The sequence below is a fragment of the Microtus pennsylvanicus genome, chromosome 15 (genome assembly GCF_037038515.1).
Source record: "Microtus pennsylvanicus isolate mMicPen1 chromosome 15, mMicPen1.hap1, whole genome shotgun sequence".
Classification (NCBI taxonomy): domain Eukaryota; kingdom Metazoa; phylum Chordata; class Mammalia; order Rodentia; family Cricetidae; genus Microtus; species Microtus pennsylvanicus.
The window spans coordinates 68,370,062-68,394,270 of record NC_134593.1 but is presented as its reverse complement, the minus strand read 5'-3'; the positions used below and the strand labels follow the sequence as shown (position 1 = coordinate 68,394,270).

Sequence of the window (24,209 nt, the reverse complement as noted above, 5' to 3'; positions counted from 1 at the left end):
TCATTTCACCATCCCGATTTTAGCTTTTCATGTCCAGTATGTGAGATGCCTGTGAACTTACAGATATGTGAAATGATACATTGAAAATATGTATCTGTAGGTCAAAAGAGACATCTAGGCATTAAGTGTGGAATTATGTCACTTGTTTATCTTTAGTAATTAATAATTGGAAAACATAGGTTGCTTAATTAGAAGCTGTGCATTGGAGGGAAAAGCAGACCTGTGTTTCCAGCAGGAGTGTCTTTAAAAGTCAGCACACATGCATCAGGGCTGGGAGGGCTGGTGGTGATGTGTCTGCTGTGCCAGCCCGAGTTCCAACCCCTGATCTTGTATTGAGAAATGAGAAACTGAGAATGCAGCACATGCCCGGGAATGAAGAGCGGCAGGCAGGGCCCTGGGGTTAACTAGCTGACCAGTCCAGCCAAATGGATGAGCTTCAGTTCAGTGAGAGACCCCTGCTCAAATTGAGATGAGATACCCAGCATTAGCTTCTGATCTCCACTCCCATGCGCCCGTGTTCATGCATGCACCCATAACACACAAACACATGTATGCACACCCACGCACGCGCGCACAGAGCAGATGTGGCACTGCTCTGGCAGAGCTGCTCTGCTGGAAGCGTGGTAGGCACCCTGGGCTTTTTGTTTGCTTTACCTCCTCCCAAACGGCCTTCAAGTTGTGTCAGTTCTGCGTGGAACCATCCCTGACAACTGTCCTCACCTGCTTCACCGTTCTGGTCTCATCCCACTGCAGTGGATCCCAGCTCAGTTTCCAGTGCTGCTGTTTGTCCTCCTTAAAATAAAGAGTACGGCCATACACGTGTCACTGAACTTCGTTTAGATAGAACTGCTCGTGTCATGTCACACTAGAAGTTCATGTAAGATGGTACTCATATGTTATTTACATGCATTCATCAGCATTTCATACAGCAGATGTCCAGGAAGTGCAGGCATAAGACAGCGCTGTGGTTAAGATCTCAGACTCGGTCACACAGATTTGGGTACGGTTGAAGTCGTAAACTATGGCAGCCATTTGACATGGGGATTGACTTCACTCGGGGTCTTTCCCCGCTTGCGCAGAGCGGCAGACTACTGCTATGGGCTGGATATCCCCACTCGGAATCTCCACTTAGTTTGGAATTCAAAAACATCATGATTCAACATTTATGTCTTGAGTAAAAATTATGATAGAGTCTATTCCAAAATCTAAACACTTCTGATCCTATATCAGAAAAGGAATGCTTACTTTGTCCTTAGTTTCTTAGACTCCATGTGAGATGTTGGTTCAACCCGAAGCCTTAGTGCCGACTGTCGGGTGAATGGCTTGTTCAGAAGGTGGGATGCAAGCACTGAGGACCGCTGTGAGCTGACTTCTGAGTAAAGCTCTGTGACCAGAGCAGACAGTACCCGGCCTTTCACAGCTGCTGTTTACTGCCGCCACCTAATGCCAGATTCTCAGTTCCCTTCTAGCTGGTCCCTGCTGTCCCTTCACTCGGCTGCCTTTCTCCATTCTGTCTTCCTGGGAATCTCACTTGTCACCTTTCAGGCTTCTGTGTCCTTGTCTAACAGGAGCCTTCACTGCCCCTTCCTCTTCATGCTCAGACTTGTTAAATGACCCCTTTGTGGAGCCCTGGGAACCTTGCTTTAATTTGTAAGTATTCGGTGAACTTCTTGAGAAACAGCATTCAGATATATTTACAGTGTGGGTGATGTAATTCTCATGGACTGAATCAAGAAGTGTTTATCAAATAAATTAATAATAATAATGAAAATAGTTTGTACCGTAAATAAATGTTTTGGTTTTAAGTAAATGTTATGTTGAACATCAAAGATCAGCAGAATCATCCCTGCCTGCTTCTGTAAATAACTTTTGGGACAGCTCATGAAGCATCTGTGAGTCTCCTGCTAACAAGAGTTCCTTGCAGCAGAGATAAAAGTTTGACAAAGCCTAAAATATTCACAAGCTAGACCTTGACAGAAAACTCTTTCTTATTCTTGCTGTATGTGGGTAGATAGCTTTCTTTTGCATACAAAGTTATAAATAACAAAATTTAGAGGTTTTTATATAACATAAAAATATATCACCATTTCTGTCTTTCAAATAGCTCTATTTTATTTGACATTTGGTATCTTTACTAAACAGGCGGGAACAAGCTTTTACAATATGACTGGCCTAGGTCCTTTGCCTCAAGCTCTTTATAATGGTGAACCCTTTGACCTCAAAGAGATGAGTCCTGAAGATCTGAGAGGGGCTGTCCTGGAGAAAATGACGGACGCCTTTGTGTCTCTGCAAAGAGATGTGTTTATGGTGGGTGTGCATTGATAGGGATGCACATGGATATTTGTAATTATACTGAAAAATTTAAATATTTATTTATCTTATGTGCATTGGTGTTTTTCCTGAATACATGTGTGTGAGAGAGGGTGCTAGATCTCCTGGAACTGAGCTATAGACAGCTGTCAGCTGCTGTGTGGGTGCTGGGAATCTAACCCAGGTCCTCTGGAAGAGCAGCCAGTGCTCTTAACTGTTGAGCCAGCTCTCCAGTTCTTATATTGAATATTTTAATCACAGGGGCTGGAGAGATGGCTCAGAGGTTAAGAGCATTACCTGCTCTTCCAAAGGTTCTGAGTTCAATTCCCAGCAACCACATGGTGGCTCACAGCCATCTGTAATGGGGTCCGGTGCCCTCTTCTGGCCTGCAGGCATACACACAGAATATTGTATACATAATAAATAAATAAATATATTTTTAAAAAGAATATTTTAATGACATATGTAATATAAAAATTTTAAGCCTGATCATTTAATAATTAATAATTAAATTATATATGAGTACATAAATATAGATTAGAATGTTTATAATTGTATAAGAAAGCTTATTATAGTAACCCTAAATTACATGCTTTTAAAATTTATTTGAAATTATGTATATTTACATGAATTGCATAACAGCAATGTGCATATAAGTTGCCCATCTTAATAAAGTGATTTTTTTCTATTTTAGGGAACATTAAATGATGAAATCAATACAGTTGATTTCCTGATGGATAAGAATAATGTTGTACCCCGTTTGAATTCTTTGATTTTACACAGTAAACCACAGTACCTTAATTTATTATCTTCATCAGGTAAAGAGCCATTCTTGTACTGTCCTACAAATGCTTATCGTGACTGTTTCAGTAATTTGTTATTAAACATCTGTTATTTCAGTAACTGCTGACATTGAAGATTTCTCCACTTTCTCTTTCTTGGATTCACAAGATAAGAGTGCTGTGATTGCAAAAAGCCTGCAGTACTTAACCCAAGAAGGTAATGAGCGCATTTTTCTGTAATTTATTTCTAAAGTAATAAAAACATAACTGTAGAAAGGCACTTGCAAAATAAATGTACTGTGTTTCTATTTTTAATAAGGGGATTTCAATTTGTCAGTTTATAATTTATTAGAATTTAACGATTTTTAAAATAGGGAAACGTCCCTCTTAGCCTCATTAATCATTTATGTAGCAGAAGTTCATTTGTGGTCTCTTAATTTTTTTTTTAGAAAAGTATATTAGCCCATTTTTACCATTTAAAAAAAGTAATGCAACCTATTTAAAGCTATATTAGTGAGTCCATGAATAAAAATGCAATCTCTATATTAGAGGAGATTATAGGATTTCTACTTTATAATTCAACAAAACCTTTATGTCTTGCTGAAGTTGGGGATCAGAGATGGAAAAGAGAGACTAAGATAGTAAGGCATTCAGAGGAAGGAGCGAAGAGAGAGGTCTGCGGCCCAGGTTTGTTAGTGTGCAGCTGAGTGAATAGAATTGCTTAGGTTAGGTTTGCATGGTCTGCTCTACTCTGAAGTTTATTTATTTGGTTTTTTGTTTGTTTGTTTGTTTTTCCCCTCTTTTTATTTTAATTGAGATGGACTTTTCCATACAATATATTCTGATCATGATTTCCCCTCCCTCAACTCTTCCCAGGTCTTCCCCACCCATCCAAACCAAACCCTCATCTTTTCTTCATCTTTCTCATTAGAAAACAAACAGGCAACTTTTAAAAGATGAAAAAAAAAGGAAAGGAAAAGAATATAAAATAAAAACAGACAAGCGTCAATAGGACAAAGCAAACATGAAAAACAAAGAACCAAAGAAAAATCCCAAGAAGCACATATGGATTCAGAGACACATATATTAGCACACACAGGAGGGTTAAAAACACCAAATCAGGAACCGTAATACATACGCGAAAGCTCTTTAGGATAAGGGGAAAGGAAAAAATGATGCCCAGACAAAGCATTATGAGACCAAAAAAAAGAAAAAAGGAGGAGAAGGAGGAAGAAGGAGGAGGATGAGGAGAAAGAGGAGGAGGAAGAAAGAGGAGGAGGAGGAGGAGAAAGAGGAGGAGGAAGGAGGAGAAAGAGGAGGAGGAAGGAGGAGGAGGAGGAGGAGGAGGAGGAGGAGGAGGAGGAGGAGGAGGAGGAGGAGGAGGAGGAGAAGGAGAAGGAGAAGGAGAAGGAGAAGGAGAAGAAGAAGAAGAAGAAGAAGAAGAAGAAGAAGAAGAAGAAGAAGAAGAAGAAGAAGAAGAAGAAGAAGAAGAAGAAGAAGATCTCTAAAACTACAATTGAGTTCTCTTTATGTTGACCATCTACTGCCTGACCTTAAAAGTGGTGTCTGTACTCAGTGAGCGTCCACTGGGAGAAACTAACTTCTCTCTATGGGTGGCTATCAATTAGAGATAGCATGTCCACTTCTATTCTCAGCTGTAGGACATCGTGAGGACGGGACCCATGCAGGCCCAGGGCATGCTGACTCGGTCTCCATGAGTTCAAATGTGCATTGGTCCTGCTGTGTTATAGGCCTTGCTGGAGTTCTTCATCCCTTCTGCTCTTGTAATCTTTTCATCTCCTTTTCTATAGGCTCATTGATCCCAGACGGGAGGGGTTTGATGGACACACCCCATTTCAGATGAAGTGCTCCAAGGCCTCTCACTGTCTGCCTAATATCTGGTGGTGGGTCTCTGTGTTAGTTCCCATAGTATTGCAGGAGGAAATGTCTCTGATGATAGTTGAGCAAAACAGTGATTTGTGAATATAGAAGAATGTTATTCAGAGGCATTTTATTTCTAAATTTCTTGAAAAGAACATTAATAGCACTGACGCATCTGTTCTCAGGCTCTTGGCCATCCAAACAGTATCCAGGAAGAGTTCCAGTTCACAGGGTGGAACTTGAATCCAATCGTATATTGGTTGGTTATCCCCACAAGCTTTGTGCCATTATTTTACTAGCACGTCTTGCATACAGCTCATCATTGTAGATCCCTGGATGTGTGGCTGAGCTGGTGCTCATCTCCCTTTTGATGATGCACAGGTACTTCTAGAGCCCTGACAAGTCTATAGGTGAAGGCTCAGTGGGCACCAGCTTGACCTCTCCATGTTCACTGAGTTAATTCAGCAGTAGGATTTGTGGAGAACAACCACACAGAAGTGAGTGCATGCCATATTTCTCTTTCTGGTTCTGCGTTGACTCACTGGGGGTGATTTTCTTTTTTCTATTTACCTTCAGGTTGCAGATTTCATTTTTAATGGCTGTGTTATATTCCATTGTATGACTATACCACATTTTCTTTATTCATTTGTCTATTGAGGGACATCTAGGTTGCTTTGCTGTTTAGATATTATGAATAGAGCAGCAGTGAGCGTGTTTGGCAAGCATCCATGTGATGATAGCAGGAAGCATTAGTTGGGTCATGTCCAACAGTGGTGCTGCTGACTCTTGAGGTGGATGGATTCCCATTTTCCTGAGGATCCACTGTACTGGAAGTACTCAGGGCCTGCTGTGGTAGGGTTGCTGGGCCCTAGGATGATTGTAAGTCTAGGTGTCAATATCTGGACTTGTTAATTGGAGTGTGTTGTGGCTATGGGTTGCCTGGTATGGAATGCTTCTCAGTCTCTGTCTCGGTGCCCACGAGGATCCAGTATAAGAACTTTTTCTAGATATTGGGAGCTGACAAGCAGGAACAGTGATTGACAGGAAGGATGGAGGAGAGCTGTGAGGAACGCGGGAGGAAAGCTCGGTTTGCCAGGAGAAGCTGAGGTTTCTAGTGAAAGACTGCCAGGACTGATAGCAGGTGAAACAAGCCGCAGAGATGTTTCTCTTCCATGAGAGTGAGTAAGGAAGCAATGGTTGAAGACTGCCTGGGTTGTAACGTGTGAGTGGTGGTGGTCGAACAATTAGAGTGACCTTGCGTTGCAAGGAATGAGGTTCTGAAAGGTTAAAGCAAAAGACAAACAAGGTTTTAAAATTCTGGAGATTGAATTAAAATTTCACCTCTTTTAAGAAATCCAACATATAAAACATAGTGTGTTCCCATCCTAGTGGTAGCAGCCTGGGACCTTGGCTGGGTCAAATGAAGACTAAGAGGCAGAGACTAGAAGTCTCTGGGAATTATGCAAATTAGCCTAAAGTGCCTAATTAAATCTCTTCCAAATTAAAGGAATATTAGCTGAAATTTTATCATATCTACCTTTATCATAAATAAGAAACTATGATTTTGAGGATTTTACAGTTGAAATACTCTGGGCTTAGGAACTGTGAGATGTTCAGGCAGAATCAGAATTCTTCTAACTTCCTTCCTTAAAGAGGAGGTGAGGATCTCACTGTTGGCCTAGGCTTCTGGTGGCTGCAAGAGATTAGAACACAGGGGGGTCAGGGAGGATCTTGGTGGCTGCAAGAGATTAGAACACAGGGGGTCAGGGAGGATCTTGGTGGCTGCAAGAGATTAGAACACAGGGGGGTCAGGGAGGATCTTGGTGGCTGCAAGAGATTAGAACACAGGGGGGTCAGGGAGGATCTTGGTGGCTGCAAGAGATTAGAACACAGGGGGTCAGGGAGGATCTTGGTGACTGTCATCCTTTTTAACACATTTTTTCTCTCTTATTTCTAAAGTTATTTTATTATAAATAGTGTTTAGTGTGATAATAATTGTAGCTTCAAATATATTCAGCTTTTAGGACCTCAGGTTTTTGTTTTTAATAATTGTTTTGAATTAGTCACCTAGTCTGAAAAAACATTGTTTTCTGTGGGTCGCACTGGCAGCCCTAGAAGTACCATTTTGTGTGCTATGTACTGATGCTGGGTGAATTATAATCCTTTATCTATGGCGTCAGAGTTGAAAATGGAGTTTAGCAAAAGCTCAGTCCACTGTGTTCTCAAAGCAAGCATGAGGACTTGAATTGTATCCCAAGAACCCACTATTGTCTCATCCCAGCTCTGTGAGGAGATCCAGAGGCTCCTGGCTAAGCAGCCTTGTCTAATTGGTGATTTCTATGCCAGAGAGAGCCTCTGTCTCGGAAAGAGCCTGACGATTATACATGCGTGTAGACGTGCACTCACAAACAAACGTGTGCCTGCACACACACATGACAAGCTGTTTCTGCCTCTGGGTTCCAGATACTCTGTCTACACGTGGGGATTAAATAATGATAACTGGAAATCACTTTTGCCATTTTCTATATTCACTGAAAGTCTTCATGTGTATAAACAAATAGACAAACGCTGCCCCCCAAACAAACAAACCAATCGTATACCAGAAACAGTTTCACCTTATAGCCCCGGAACCATGAAAAACATAAGACAGCTGTCTCTCCTGGTGGCCATTCCCGTGACTGTCTCCAGATAGCGCATGTGCGTACATATATATGAAATGTGTGTAGTAACATAATCCAACAGCAAGAGAGTTCAAAACACTGTTTTTGATTGACTCCAAGATGGCTATTTTGTGGGGTTTTCTAACTAGAAAATGTCTTTTCCTTTTAGTTTGCTTTTGGAAAAAATTAATTTTACTTGACTATTTGAAAATTTCAGATAATGTACTATCTGCAGTCACTCTGTGGATTGTTGCTGATTTTGATGTACCGTCTGGGAGAAAACTGCTGTTTTCTGCACTAGAGCACACGGTGAGTGGATACTCTTCCTAGGTGAAGAACCCTCTCTCAGTTGTCATCCCCTCCATGTTAAACACACAGCATCCAGGAGACCAGGTCAGGAATTGGCGCAATACGCTCCACTTTAAACTGGGGAGTGTGGAGAAAGCCTGCCTGTCTCCAGGGAGCTCAAAGTGTGTTTACTAGAACAAAGTGTGATGGCAGTCTCTATCACATAACTAGTTAGTACTTTCTCTCCCAGATTAAGAAAACTTAGTCAATTTGTCTTACCAAAACTACGGCAAGCTATATTAACTTTAAATTTTTCTTTTTTGAGTAATTGTAAGTCAGTTATTAGAAGGAGTGGTTTCTGTATTTCAGGGTACTTTTTTTCAGCAGATTATTTTTTGTTACTTTATAAATGATACCAAAGTTTCCACTTCCTCCCCTCCTCCCACTTCCCTCTAGCTCCCTCCTCTCCCTCTTCCCTTCCATTCCTAAGAGAGGGCAGGGTATCCTGCCCTGTGGGAAGTCCAAGGCCCTCCCCAGTCCATCCAGGCTTAGGAAGCTATGCATCCAAAAAGCATTGGATCCCAAAAAGCCAGTACATGCAGTAGAGACAAATCCCAGTGCCATTATCATTGGCTTCTCAGTCTGCTGGAATTGTCAGCCACATTCAGAGGGTCCAGTTTGATCCCAATGCTCCTTCAGTCCCAGTTCAGCTGGATTTGGTGAGCTCCCATTAGCTCAGGCACACTGTCTCAGAGGGACCCCTCGTGGTCCTGCCTTCCCTGCCTTGGTGGTATAATGGTGAGCATAGCTGCCTTTCAGGGTACTTTTTAAATGAATGTCTGTATTTCTAAGGGAGCATATATTATCTATATTTAAAAATTAGGAAACAAGTCAAAATGTTTTATGACATTTTTATATTAGCTCATTGTAAGTTTATTGCTATATAGAAAATTATTTTTTAAAATGACTTAAAACAGTGATTGATTTCACCTGTTTCTGTGGTTGACTGGTTCAGGAGCATCTTAGGTAAGAGGTTATAGATTAGGCCTCTCATGAAGATTCATCTTGAGCTTCACCAGCTGAACTCTTGGCAGGAACTAAATACCATCCTGCTTAGATGGCACTTACTGCCGATCGGCAAACGGGCCAAATGCTTTATTCTGTTCCCATATAAACCTGGATTTTGTGTTGCTTAAATGTGCTCACAACATGGTGGCTGTCTCTAGAATAGGAGGTAAAAAGATAAGTGCAAAAATACAGTTCAATTATGAAATAGTCTCAAAAGTTTCGACATGAGCAAAACTTCTATGAACTCACAGAGACTGGGGCCATTAATGGACAGGGCCCGCATAAGTCTTCCATCTGTGTACATATATTAGGACTTCCAGTTTAGTGTTTTTATTGATGTGAACTTAGGTAGGTAGGTAGACACAGTAATAGTATTGGTGAATCTCTCATTGCATTGATTGGTGAGAGAGGACCAAATGTCACATTCTATGTTAACTCACATGAAATCTGAAGAAGGTTAAGTGTCTAGTGTTAGAAATAAAGGGACTAAGAAATGAAGAGACTGTTATAAATGGCTGTAATGGTGGTTTTAGGGAAAGGGAGGGTGTGTGATAACTGAAGAGAGGAGCGCTGTCTGGATTACTGGTAGTGCTCAGTTTCTTGACCTTAAGTCGTTTATGTTTATGCAGAATTGAATTCTGCATCTATGTTTTATATACTTTATGTATTCTTTTATACACTCACAGAGTGACTAAATATTTTTTTTACCAAAGAATATTTATATAAAAGAAGAAATGGATAGTTACTAAGTGATTGCCTCTCTGGCTGTTGTGGTGGTAACTACTCATTTGTTATAATTGTCATAGGAAGTCAAAAAGTAGAACAGGTACAAGATGAGGACAAAAACTTGACGGCCAATAAGCCTGTTCAACTATACCAGGGTGGCTCCAGTACTGTACTGATCTTCTAAACTGGCAATGTGTTTTGCAGGAAACAAGTGCTCATAGTCGGTTGGGGATCATCTATAATCCCACATCAAAGATAAATGAAGAAAACACAGTCATTTCTAGAGGAATTTTGGCAGCTTTTCTAACACATAAAAACAGCATTTTGAGAAGATTTCTCAGAAAACTGGCAAAAGAAGAAACTGCTGAAGCAGTTTATTCTGGAGGCAAAATTAAAACATTTCTTACTATGGTCAGTAAAATAATTGTGTGTAGACGGTGTCTAGGGGTCCTGGCTGTAGACAGTGTCTAGGGGTCCTGGCTGCAGACAGTGTCTAAGGGTCCTGGCTGTAGACAGTGTCTAAGGGTTCTGTCTGTAGACAGTGTCTAGGTGTTCTGGCCGCAGACTGCAGCACAGGTTAGGTATGGCTATTATATACTTAGAAGGTGAATTTTGTTTTTTATGATAGCCATATTTCAAGTGCTAATTTCAAGTGCCATGGTTACCATATTGAATGGTGCAATGGAACATCTCTATCTTCATAGGAGTGCGTGGGGACTTGCTAAAATTTCAGACCGAAGGCCTCTTAATAATTGTACTCCAATAGAACACACCAAGATGAATTGTATATATTTTAAAGTCGGTAAAGTACTGATAGGGAAAAGTGTACCTCAGTATGAAGCTATATAAAACCTTTTTCTGGTTGATTGTCTATGAATAGCCTTATAATTTTTTGAGAGGAATTATTTTAAATACTGCATTGTTTAAATACAGTTATTATATTGGCCTTCTGTGATTTGTACACTCAGGTAAGATGCAGTATTTCTATCAAAAACACTCCTATTTAAGAGCATCAAACATGAGAGATACTGAGTTCAGAATTTAATAAGTAATTAACTTTTTATGGTTAAATTTTACTTAAACTGATGTTCTCAAACATTATGATGCTCTACAAATCTCCCTTAAATGGTCAAATAATTGCTAATTTATAACTATGTTCTCAAACATTATGATGCTCTACAAATCTCCCTTAAATGGTCAAATAATTGCTAATTTATAACTATGTGCATTTATAACAAGATTTAATGGTTTTATGAATGGTCTGATAAGAAATTATCTCTTTAAAATGCTGTTTCAAAAGAAAATTATATTTTAATCATAATTTGCATAATTTTATTAATAATGTGGGATTTATATAGATGAATTTTTACTGTTACTTCATCATTTTATTCATTTTTAATAGTTTCATCATATTTAACTTGTTTTTTCCTGTTTTTTCATTTTTAACTTGTACCTTAGGAGATGGATAACAATGCTTTTGAGAAAAAATATAACACCATTGGAGTAAATATTTTTCGAACTCACCAGTTATTCTGTCAGGATGTACTGAAACTGCAACCTGGCGAAATTGGTATTGTCAGCAATGGGAAAGTAAGTAAAAGAAGAAATGTTTCCCTTTTAGTGGACACTGGTGCTGTGACCAGAGACCCAACATAGTGACATGCACTCGTGTGTTACGTCCTAGTCAGAGCTCTGGGCAAATAAAATGGGGCCAGAACCTACTACCACTACCCCTCCCCGAGCTGTGATCGCACCATCCAGCCAGTAGCTGTGATTACGTCACCCTGCCGGCAGCTGTGGAAAGCAGAGTGTTCTCTGTGCACCCAGCTTCCTCTGTTCTTATAGCACGTTTCCTTGTAACAACCACCATTACCTCTTTAGACATCAGTGTTGTGGTCGGGGTACAAAGCATATTACCTCGTTTTCTTCAGCACCTTTCTCTGAAATTCTTACGTCACATGACAGCTAGTTTTGTGAATCTGAATATGCATATCTAGATTGTCACATATTAGCCGTCTTTTACAAGCTATAGAAGAACATACTCGAGCCAGGTGGTGGTGGTGCACACCTTTAATCCCAGTACTCGGGAGGCAGAGGCAGGTGGATCTCTGTGAGTTCGAGACAAGACTGGTCTACAGAGCTAGTTCCAGGCCAGGCTCCAAAGCTACAGAGAAACCCTGTCTCGAAAAATCAAAAAAGAAAAAAGAAAAGAAAAAAGCTCCAGTCATTCTCATAGCGCTGTGAACATGAACTCTAATAACTCCTTTTTTTCTACAAGAGATGTTTCTGTTTCTCTTAAAAGCATGATTATAATTCCATCTGTGATTTTATATGACATTTTTATTTTGATATTTGTGTATATTTGTATCATCTGTGTGAAGGTCAGAGAGAGATAATCGTCAGGTACTTCTCCTTCCTTCATGTGTATCTTCAGCGTTGAGCTCAGGTTGTCGGGTTTCCAGCCTTTGCCTTTACCATGAGCCATCTGGCGTATATAGCATGCTTTTTCTCTCCCAACATGCGGCAGGTCTGTTAACAAATACACAGTAAGTAGATGATGCGTACTCATCAGTGTTTTGAGAACAATAGTGTGATTCTACTTCTTACCAGCTACTTAGGTAAAAAATTAGAATCTGTTCATAAAGTTTATTAAATAAACTAGTATGTTTGACAGATACCTGGCTTAAAGTGCCATATGGCAAAACATCAAATTATCTTAAAAGTTTTAATGTGTTCTTGCAGCTTTCCATGTTTTTTTTTTTTTTGAGCTCTGGTTACCTCTGTTTGACTCATACCTTTTGGCATTGGACACACAGCTCAGCTAGTAGTGATTTCTGTTCTCCACAATTGTGTTCTAGCTCCCAGCACCCACGTGGGTGACTCCTAACCACCAGGTCAGGGGATCCAGTGCTCCCTTCTGCCCTCTGCAGGTACCCACACACATACATATAAATACAAATAAAATAGCCTTTTTTTTAAAGACTCATAACCAGCTCTGACTCAGACTGGCCTCGAACTGGTGATCCTCCTACCTCTGCCTCCCTCAGCAAATCCTACTGGTGTGCATCACCACAGCCCGCAGCTCTGAGAGTGCTGCTTGACAGACTGATAGCAAACATTTCATAAGCGGTAGAAGTCTAATAGCAAGTAATGTGGAGCTTCAGGGATGGCATCACTTCCTTTCAGCAGTTGCCATGGAAAGAAATACAGGTTTTTAAAGATAACTTTGAGTAAATGGCTGTCATTAGCATCCTATGCTTTATATCGTCTGCTATCATTAACATAGTGCTTTAGTAATGATAACTAATACTATAGCTGTAGTAAACTTATTTCCCTAAGTCTGCCCTTTTCCTCCCTTCTCTCACAGTCGACAACAATATTCAGGTAGGCACCCCACACCTCCTGTGAGTGAAGCTGTCTGCTGGGTAGAGAGGAGGAGTGGGAGGGTGACCATAATAGCGGCTGAGGCTCAGCTGCATGCCTGAGTGGGCGGCTGTGGACACCGAGTCAGAGTCCTTACCTAGGGCTGGCTGATGGGAACGAGGACCGTGGCTGACATCGACGCAACAATGTCGTCTTTATTACCCTGTAATATAGTAATAATCATAGTCTCTGGGGCAGATCATTAGCATTCTGACAGCTTCATCCTTGAAATAGTGCATTTAGCATAGAACCTGTCCCATGGTAAAGTTGAGGAATATTTAAAGTTATAATTTATTATAAATGATTAATAATATGAATATAATAATGATCACATATTTTCCACGTTTAAATTTTTATTTTTGAGACAGGGTTTCACTATGTACTTCTGGGTGACCTAGAACTATGTAGACCAAGCTGGCTTTGAACTCACAGATGTCTGCTGTTAAATAAACAATATACAAATGAAAAATATGTTTAACAGAAACCTGGCTTCCCAAAGGCTGAGTTACAAGGGTGTGCTCCCCTTGCCCAGCTAATGATCACATAATTTCTTGCAGAAATACTAAAGAAGTAAATATTTATATATTTAAATATGCTGTTAGTGTTTTCTGTTTCTGTTGATCACACCACATAGTCAAAAATTGTGGAAAATTATGGCCGAGCAAGCAGTAAAGAAAGCAAACCCCACTCTCTGAACCACGCGGACATAAGTTCAGACTCAGTTGTCAGTGAGTTGTATAAATTTAGTAAAACTTGGCTTCATTATTCAAACAATAGGAGCTGCAATCTGTTGTTCGGGATATTGAATATGCATTTGTATGAATACTTGAAACAGGCCCGACAAGGTAACTTTTCAGCAATAGTAATTCATGTTTTCTCTTGAAATATTTGAGAACTACAGATTGTAAGCTCACATATAGACTTTATTTTTATGAACTAATACATGAGAATAAGCCCATACGAAGGGATTCCTATTCAATGTTAATGAACATTCTAGTAGAGTTTAATGTGCTGTCAAAGCAGGTAATGCTCTATATTATAGAATTCTACCTTAACTTAAAAAAATCACATTTCTAAAATATTGAAATCAAGATGTATTTTATTCTATTATTGCTTAATTTTATAATTTAAAGTTCTTTTTCCCACCCTGAATATTATCTGATTTTATACCATTTAAATTTCATTATTTGGCAAATGTATTCAACTTTAAGTAGAATAGAGACTGAAGAATCAGGTCCTTTACTGTTTGATGCTGTGCTTGCTTATATAAGTGAAAAGAAGCAAGTGTTCCGGTGACTTTCATCAGTAAAGATAGACACCATTTTATGAAAATAATTTAGGATTTGAGGACCCTATTCTAAGTTAATAATTAAACTTTTCAAGCCATTAGGAATGGTACATCTAAAATTCCACTCTTTCCAAATCCCATGTGCCCAGTGATAAAAACAAAACAACAAAAGCAGCGATAACTAAACAATTAAAACATTGAAACTGCTTTTAAAGTTAAATTTATATCAAATCTCAAAGTTTAAGAAAATGTTTCCAAGCATGCTTTTAGTAATGCAGTGCCTGTTTCCGTGTTAAGAACCTGTGATCTATACTTACAATGAAGCGTTAGCAGACCTCTGACGTCACGGCTGCAAGATTCCAGTAGATGCCACATGAGTATTCAAGAGTGTTCATTCCAGAGCAGCTGCAGGGGCATGTAAGACGTGTCTGGAACCAGCCTCTGTAATCTGTCTATTAAAGAAAACAACATTCCACTTGACATGGCTTCTAATGTTGTTAAATAGAATGCGTTCCTATATGAGCCCATCATGTCGGCCCCGTGTCCTACACAGGGCTTTGGACACAGTGTGACAGTGGCTGCACGTAATAGCTCTCCCAGGAGATGCTCATGGCAGTGCAGTGGTAGTGTGATTGAGTAAACATGAAAAGAGAAAGTTTTCCTGAATGTCTCCCAGAAAATATCCAACAATAAAACTTTCTTTATTTCAAGTTCTTTGGACCTTTACATGAAGATTTGTACCTAGAAGATTTTCACTTGATTGAAAAGATAACATTTAGTAATTTGGTAGAGAAAATTAAAGACATTGTTGAAAATATGGAAATCAACTCCAAAGAGTAAGTATTTAAAGGTATTATAGCAACTCATTTGGGAGTATAGTGTTTTCATATGTTTTCTCACAGTTAGAAAATGCTTCACTATTTAGACAAGATTCATAACAAAGACATTGAAGAAGAGGGTGATCAACCCATGCATTTAACTCCATCCCTTAACTCTGAGGGCTGGGGTTTGTTTCTTTATTCCATTCTTTCTCTCTGTTTTGCATTCATCCAGTTATACCCCCTCCTTTCACAGAGGAGCCTTTTTCATAGAGACTGTGTGCATAGGTCTCATACTTTTTATACTTTGGCTTCATCTGTAAATTTCCACTATCCATGTTTATTGTGTTGAGTGTCTCACCTTTCCCAGAGACTCTGTGTCCTTTGTAAACTACTTCTGTAAGAGAGAAGCTATAGTCATTCATATAGAAAGGGCCTCTCTAGAGTTGTCAACTGTAACATGAAATACAAAGTTTTCTCCTCTGAGAAGTCTCACATATTGTTTCTCTGCTTGTATAGCATGAGTGACCTTGTGATGAAAATCGATGCACTGGTGTCTCCATTGCCAGTGCGTGCCTCTCGGTACGATGTCACGTTACTAAAAGAGAACCACAGGTATGCTGTAGCAATATCTCATTTTCCTACTATGAATTATTTCATGCAATCTTTCCCTTTGCCATGCATTATTTCCATTAATTTTTATAGCATAGTAAAACCTAAAAGTTCTCTGTTCAGTAAAAATATAATTAGCAACATAAAGAAAAAATGATCTAGGACATAGCTCAGTAGTAGAGGATGCATTTGCCTTTCATGCATGAGGCCAAGTTTGATTCCTGGTACCACATTACTAGCACACACACACAACACACACAACACACTGAGCATACACACATATTACAAATCCAGTTGTATAGCTTAGTGAATAAAAACACATTTAGGATATAAAGTTTTGAGTTATACTTAGCATGATTTTTATTTTTCAGTATTATTAGTAACAAGTACCTTTGATCATTATAAATAATGCTATGTATTTTCAGTATATATATGAAAGACTCATTTCCTAAGGAGTTCTTACTAATGTAAGATCTCTAAGATACCTATACTCAAGGTTATCAGCAACTACCTTCAAATAAATAGTATTTTACATTAGCTTTTTAATTTGTAGTGAGAGACATTTATTTAATGCAAAATCTTGCTCTAGAATGGACTCAAATTTGCTATATAGCTCAAGCTGGCCTTGAGATTGATGTGGGATTTCCCTCTGTATGCTGTGATTACCATTAATGATTAAAGACTAATGACCGCTTTGGACCTATAGCAGGGCAGAACTTAGGCAGGAAAAACTAAACTGAATGCTGGGAGAAAGGAGGTGGAGTGAGAGAAAAGCCATGTAGCCCTGCCAGACACAGATGCTGAAACTTTAGCCAGTAAGCTACAGCTACATGGCAATACACAGATTAATAGAAATGGGTTAAATTAAGATGTAAGGTTTAACCAATAAGAAGCTAGAGCTAATGGGCCAAGCAGTGATTTAATTAATACCATTTTTGTGTGATTATTTCGGTTCTGGGCACCCGGCCGGGACGAACAAGGAACTTCCTACAACATGAGATCATGAGCCTCCTTCCTCATTCTCCTTAGAACTGAGCAGATGACTGTGCATCACCACACTCACTTCAGAAAGCCACCTTTAATCTATGATGTGATACATGTAGCTAAATGGTGTCTTTGGGACTAAAGCACAGTACAGCCTTCAAGAATTAGCAGTTACCTGGGGCAAGTTAAAGCAGCAGGACACAGATCACCTCTACTAAAGCCTTGTGACAACCAGTTTCCACAGGTGCTACAATATGACAATGATTTGTACAATTTTTTGCAAGATAAACAAAAGCTGCAACAGTTGTAGGGTCTTATTATTAGATTATCTAATTTATAGTCCTTCTTTCTGGCAGACTTATCCAAGACCTGTTGGCTCTTATTATACTCTTATTATAACACAGTCAAATTAAAGCTTCAAGTAAACAAGGTTTCTCTCCATGCTCATATCTCTAGTAAATATTTAACTGATGAGCATTGGTTTCTCCCTGCCAAAAGTCTTTCTGCAGCGAAGACGATTGCTGCTCCGGTAGCTGCATTTGTGTGGCATTTTATTAGGCAAGGCTTTTTCCACTGCCAGAATAAACAGTTCTTCATCTGAGAAAATGTCTTTGTATGACTAGTGTTGAAGTCATAACTGAGTTAGCATAGACTGTACTTTACAAACAGACATATTTTTATCTCCCACTGGCCAGTTTATTCCCATTTTCCTTTAATTTAAGTCCATCTCTTCATTTATGATTTAGATCAATGGGAAGGGGTGAGTGAGCAGGATGGAGGTGGAGAGAGGAGGGTGGGTGCTGGTGGCCATGTCAGAGGGGCAGAGGTGGCAAATGAAGGTGGAGCCCCTCAGTCAGCAACAGCTGGGTCCAAATAAGTTACCATGGTTTTGAGTGTGTTTGGTCCTGATTTTCCTGTCTTATGTGTTGATTTTGTACAAATACCAAGTGATTAAAAGTATACAGTTGTCAATTCTCAGATCTTAGGAAATATATTCCCCTCTACAAAACTACCAGGATTTGTACTATAGTAGTCTCATTCCTTAATGTGTGTTCATAAAATACTTCATTTTCTCAAATTCTTTATAGTTTTACAAAGTTGCGCACAAATTTCAAATTTGGATTTTATTATATAACCAGAATTTATATAACCAGAATTTAAATCAACTACAAGGGAAAGCAAGCAACTCATAAGAATGTACATAACTAAGATCACATTATGGATGTCTTTATAAACGTAATTCACCACATTGGCCTTCCCTTTGTCACTGCAGTGTGATAAAGCTGAGTCCTCCCGAGAAGGACCTGTTCTATGATATCGTGGCTATTGTGGATCCCTTGACAAGAGGAGCACAGAAGATGGCACAGCTATTGGTTGTAAGACAATATGAATCAGACTAAATCTTTTCACTTTGAAACTCAAATATTCATAACTGTTTTTAAGTGTAATGAAGTAATTGTGCTTCTCGGATCTTTATATCACCTGGCGTTTTACACACACACACGCATGTATGAAATATACACACTTCAGTGGAGAACAGGAGAACTGTGCACATGTGTCTCAGCAGTGCTTAGGTTGGGGCTGCTGTAGGCTGAGCTGCAGTCCCACCAAGTCCACACTGTGGCACTTGAAGTATGCATTGGTGAATTCAAGCCCTGCCTATGGATGGAACTGTATGCAAATGAACCCTTAGGAGGTACAGTTAAATGACTTTGTAAGAGAGGAACCCTAGTTATATCATATGTGGAAGGTGTAAGTTCTCTATATCTCCCATAGGTCATCTATGTATTACTGTTAGCATAAAGGGGAGAACAAGGCCATAACCCCATAGGTCCACAAGTGACCAGAAGTAATAGCAGTGAGAGGCTGAAAGCTATGGCCAACAGCCTTTCATAAAGATGAAAATGTATGAGAAACCTGGTGTTTGGTGCATGGCTGTAGTCCTAACAGTCTAAAAGCAGAAGCACATGTTTATGGTCATGCTGGACTGCATAGCCATATCCTGTCTGAAATAGGATGGAGAGATGAGAGAAGAAGGGAGGGAGACTTTGAGGGAGGGAGGAAAAGAGCAAAAGAAGTGAAGGAAGCGAGGGTGGGAGGGAGGAAGGGAGGGAGCAAGGAAAGAAGGGAGGAAGGGTAGATGAATGGAAAATGTTCTCAACTACAGGCAACTAAGGAATGCTGAGAACAGGAGAAATAGGGAACCAGTTTGTTGCCCAACACAAAGTGATTATCCCTGAAAACATACGTACCAGTAACATATGAACTGAGCAGGTCATATTTGTGTATGTTTATATTTTGTGTGTATAACAAAAAGTTAAAGGAAATTAATTTGGAAGAGAACAAGATGTGTAGAGGGCATACATGGGAGGGCTTGGAGAGAGGAAAGGGAAAATGACATGATTATATTACAATATCAAAAAATGGTTTAAGTAAAAAATAAAGAAATTTTCTCAGAATTGGAAACTGCTCTGACAGTTGGCTTCCCTTGAAAACAGGCCAGAGTGTAGGTAAGAAATCTAATAGATAATGTTAATGACCAAGCAGGTGATATTGCTGTCCATTCCACCAGAATTCCATTGTTAGCTTTCTCAGACAGTAGACCATATGAAGGGAATTTCTTGTAAATAGTTTTATAGGTGTACTTATTAATGTAGATGATCATCTTAACTTTGATGCTCTTTCTATTCAGAATATTAACAGCACAAAGCTAATTCCATGGCTGTTTCAATATTGTCTTAGCATTTGTAAACCCTTCACATGTGAACTCTAAAAGTATAGTATTCAAATTATCCTTGATTTTTAGTGGATAACTTCCCTGTTCCCATAAAGAATCATTATTAAGAAAAAGTATTATTTTATCTTTAAAACCTACATAAAGATAGGACTTAAAATAATAAATGTAAAATTATAGGGATAAGAGAAAGGACTTGCACGTTCCTTCTTTGGTAATGATAACATGCTTTATTTCTCAGCAGTTTTATTTTACTTTATGGCATAATACATTTATAAAATGATGTTTTGTGCTTTGGCTATAGTCTCCAGCTTCTCTGTCACTCCCCTGTGCGGTGCTGATCTAACATATGAGGGGAAGTCATGCAGTGACCCTCATGGCAGCAAATATGAGGGGTGACAGATAGAAATTAAACCACAGAGCTCTTACACGTACACTTTGTCCTAATTCCTCAGTAAGTCTGTATTCTTCATGTCACGTGCACACTTTTTGTACCTTTATCCATGTCCTGGGTTGATTAACAGCTTTTGAATCATCAGTGACTTGTCTGTGTAGAGATGATGGAGAACAAACTTTATTTTTTTTTCCACTTGTTGTTGATTTAGTGACAAGTGAGAAAAAAGAAAGAGCAGATCATCTGTGTATAACCTAGAACTTTCCATAGCTCTTAAGGCCTGGAGTGAAATTCTAAAAAGATCAGGGCTCCCTAGGCAATGTTTTGAGACAAACCAAGGTCTCATAATTATATTACACTTCCTTCAATGCTAAGGAAGTTGGGAAACCCTGAAAGTCATTTTAAACAAAAGACTAGCAGCTTCCAATGAGGCACTGAGTCAGTCAGTTGTCTGAATGTCATCGGCTCCTATAGCTTCCCCTGGCCCCGGGAAGCTACATCTCTGTTCATCACATACAGGAGGATGTGGACTGTGTTATGTGTGTCATCTTTAGATATGAGCATAATGTATGCTCAGTAACTGTGAGCTATTCTGTTATTTGAAAATCAAATACGGGAATTTTTAATAGGTGCTTGGCAAGATTGTAAACGCGAGGATGAAGTTGTTCATGAACTGCAGGAGCAAACTTTCCGAAGCCCCCTTAGGAAGGTGAGTGGATGGCACCGCTCTGGACCTGTTGTTGGCCAGCCCTGCTGGCACCTTCTCTAGAGAGTCAGCATCTGTGTCTTAATTCATATGAAGCTAAAATAACGTGACTCAGCAAATATATCTCACTGTGTGCACTGTTTGGAGTGTTAAGACAAAGGTTTTAGAGGATATGTTGGTGGTTCCGGGATGTTTGTGTTTATCATTGATGTGGGACTCCCTCTGTATGCTGTTACCATTGGCTATTAAAGAAGCTGTTTCAGCCTATAGCTTAATAGAGTGAAAGCCAGGTGGGAAATGTGAACAGAGATATAGAAAGTAGGCACAGTCAAAGAGATGCCATGTAGCTGCTGAAAGAGACAGATACCAGACAGAACCTTACTGGTAAGCCACAGCCATGTAGCAATACACAGATTAATAGAAATGAATTCATTTAAGATGTAAGACTTAGCTAGAAATATGCATAAGCTATTGCCCAAACAGTGTTGTGATTAACGTAGCTTTTGTGTTATTATTTGGGTCTGGATGGCTGAGAAATGAAGGAGCAGTCCCCAACTACATATCATTGTGTAAAATAGTTCTTACACCGTGACCTTAAATAAAACCTAACTTAAAAGAAACATGCCCTTTCTCTTTTTTGGATCAGAATCATTGTTGTAATCATTAATACTTTTAGAATATTCGATATCCTTTGGTGTTCTGGGGCAGAAAGAAGGTTTGCCCGATTGGGCTAGAATAGCTGAGGCTTGGCGGCATGTTCATCTCAGCCGTAGTTACTAAGCATGCATGTACACCTGGCAGGGAAGCTGGAAGGAATTTGGTTCATCTTTTTGTTTCCAAGTATGGTGTGTTCTATATATTGTACACTATTACCTTGAACTGTCGCTTTTAACAAGGAATTTTTCATGCTTGAGAGACAATGAAATGGAAAATATGGAAAATTTAAATGGGAAGTTAGGGTTTATCCATTGACTCTTTGACAGTTTGTTTTAGCTCATTTGCTTTTAGGTTGTTCATTTTTTTTTGTTTTTTATACTTTAAATTTATCACATATCTTATCTAAATCTGATTTAAGAATCATTAAATTTGTTAGCTATTAATTGGGAGGTCTGTATCATGGGTACAGAATTTTGTTGTTTTAGTTTTTCAAGACAGGGTTTTTCTGTAGCATTAGAGCCTGTCCTGGAACTAGCTCTTGTAGAGCAGGCTTGTCTCAAACTCACAGAGATCCACCTGCCTCTGCCTCCCAAGTGCTGGGATTAAAGGCGTGTCCCACCACTTGGTGGGTACAAAATTTTTATTCACAAGAATGGACAATCCTTTCAGAATATCTCTATAAAGATGGAATGCATTTAAAAGAAGAAAAAAAATTACTGAGGTCTGAGATACATCTACTCTCCAGAGAATCCAAGTTCAGTTCCCAGCAACTTACAACTGCCTATTAATCTAGCTCCAGGGAATCTGATGTTCTAATGTTCTCTTCTGGTCTCTGTAGGCACTGAACCCGTGTGTGTGTGTGTGTGTGTGTGTGTGTGTGTGATTAAAAATATTTAAAAATAAAGAGTGGTAAAGTGAATATTAGAGGGATGGAACATGGCTTCTCTAGTAGGAATAGTAACTGAAGTGCTAGCTACTGTTCAGCATATAAAGTAAGCACCACTTCTAGTCCACTGGTTCAATATAATATTATTAGTTCCTCATGTTGTGGGAACCCTTAACCATAAAATTACTTTTGTTGCTAGTTCATAACTGTAATTTTGCTATTGATACAAAACATAATGTAAATATCTGTGTTTTCTGATGCTTTGGTGAACTATGGGAAATGGTCTTTTGATCCCCAAAGGGGTCACAACCCATGCTGAGAACCACCGTTCTAGGGTACTGATATTTTTTTCTTCCTTCTTTTTCCTGTAAACTTCATCCGATGACAAGATGCTCTTTGTATTTCTCCTTCACTGCAGCTGCCTTTCATTTTCTCTGCCACTGAAATTGTTTTCACTCAGTCCTAGAGAAAGTTCTATTTCCAGCATCCCTAAAAACATCTTCCTTAGCATTTATACTGTGCTTGTCATACTGGGTGCTTGTTTTGTGTTTACTTCATGACTGCTCTCTCATTTCTCCTTGTACCTTCTTTTCTTTGGTTTAAACGTGGCTCCTTTTATACATCTCCTAATGAGCCATCACCATGTGCGTAAAGTCTCCTGGAGTAAGGGTTGAACTTTGTTCAAAATACAGCCAAACTAGTTGAATAACTTCTGCAGTCTGCAGTCTAGATCAAACAGGCGTGTTTATGCCTTGCTGGCTCTCTCCCTCTCCCTCTCCCTCTCCCTCTCCCTCTCCCTCTCCCTCTCCCTCTCCCTCTCCCTCTCCCACTCCCTCTCCCTCTCCCACTCCCTCCTTCTCTCTCTCTCTCTCTCTCTCTCTCTCTCTCTCTCTCTCTCTCTCCCCCTTGTCATTGTCTCAGATGAAGTGTGAATAGAAATGCCCACTTGGCAGTTAGCGGAGTACTTTTCAGCCACAACTAGAGAGGGCTGGAGTCCTCATTCCCACAGCACCAAACAACCAATGAGCTTCGTTGCCTGTGTCCACGCTCCCCGTTTCATCCCCTGAACCTGGAGAGCTGCAGCAGAACTCACACCATCTTTATTTATTAAAGTTCATCTTTCTTAAGAAAAATCAAAATCATTGTGTACTGAAACTATAGAACTCACAATATGAGTGTGAGCTGAGCATGATCGTAAAATACGAGAGAGAACAGAAAATCGTTTCTGTGTTCTCGATATTGACCCACAATACTCTAAGAAATGGCTAATTTTTAGTATGATTATACTGGAGAATGAGGCGAGTACAGTAAATCTGCAGTCACTCTAATGATCTATTTCACAGGAGCACTGAACTCCATCCTCTTGTTTGGTTCTAGTTGAACTTTTAAAATTGATATCAGAATTTCCACTTGAATTTTAGTTTGTTTTTTATTATTTTGGGTCTTAGTTCTCTTTGTAGTGGGAGGAGCTAATAAAATACCTAGAAAGCAGACTGTGTGTAAGTGTGAAGGCATATAGAAATGAGTGCATATAGATTATATGCTCTAACTCAGATAGATTTTCAGAAAATTCTAATTGTTTTCATTAAAGAGTAAAAATATATAATATGATATAAATACATAATAATATAGTCTCTTAACTCCTGTGGCATACAGTGTGTATTTAACTTTTGGATTTAAGATCTTTAGTCATATTTATTAAGTCATTTGTAGTTTTAAAATAAATGAAGAATAGGTAATCCTTTTAATTTTAGTCATGATATTTTTATGTTTCATTAACAGCTTTTACCGTTTTGTTCTGGAACCAGAGCTGATATCAGGGGCTAACAATGGTCCTTCTCATGGACCAGTGGCAAAATTCATGGACATCCCAGAATCACACCTTCTAACTCTCAACATGATCACCCCAGAAGGATGGTTGGTTGAAACAGTACGCAGCAACTGTGACCTTGATAATATTAACTTGAAAGACGTAAGTTATTGTGGGAAGTC

The 24,209-nt window shown here is 39.2% G+C and overlaps 1 protein-coding gene across 2 annotated transcripts in view; it reads left to right on the top strand.

Annotated features, from left to right (window-relative positions):
* Nucleotides 1-24,209, top strand: part of Uggt2 (UDP-glucose glycoprotein glucosyltransferase 2) — a 111,939-nt gene that overhangs the window by 42,985 nt on the left and 44,745 nt on the right. For both annotated transcript variants that reach the window (XM_075949167.1, XM_075949168.1), the window contains exons 17-27: nt 2,143-2,307; nt 3,005-3,128; nt 3,211-3,309; nt 7,851-7,942; nt 9,920-10,126; nt 11,174-11,305; nt 15,138-15,262; nt 15,764-15,859; nt 18,114-18,216; nt 20,598-20,677; nt 24,000-24,189. In XM_075949167.1, the coding sequence (XP_075805282.1) occupies nt 2,143-2,307; nt 3,005-3,128; nt 3,211-3,309; nt 7,851-7,942; nt 9,920-10,126; nt 11,174-11,305; nt 15,138-15,262; nt 15,764-15,859; nt 18,114-18,216; nt 20,598-20,677; nt 24,000-24,189 (1,413 nt within the window). The remainder of the gene's footprint in view (nt 1-2,142; nt 2,308-3,004; nt 3,129-3,210; nt 3,310-7,850; nt 7,943-9,919; nt 10,127-11,173; nt 11,306-15,137; nt 15,263-15,763; nt 15,860-18,113; nt 18,217-20,597; nt 20,678-23,999; nt 24,190-24,209) is intronic.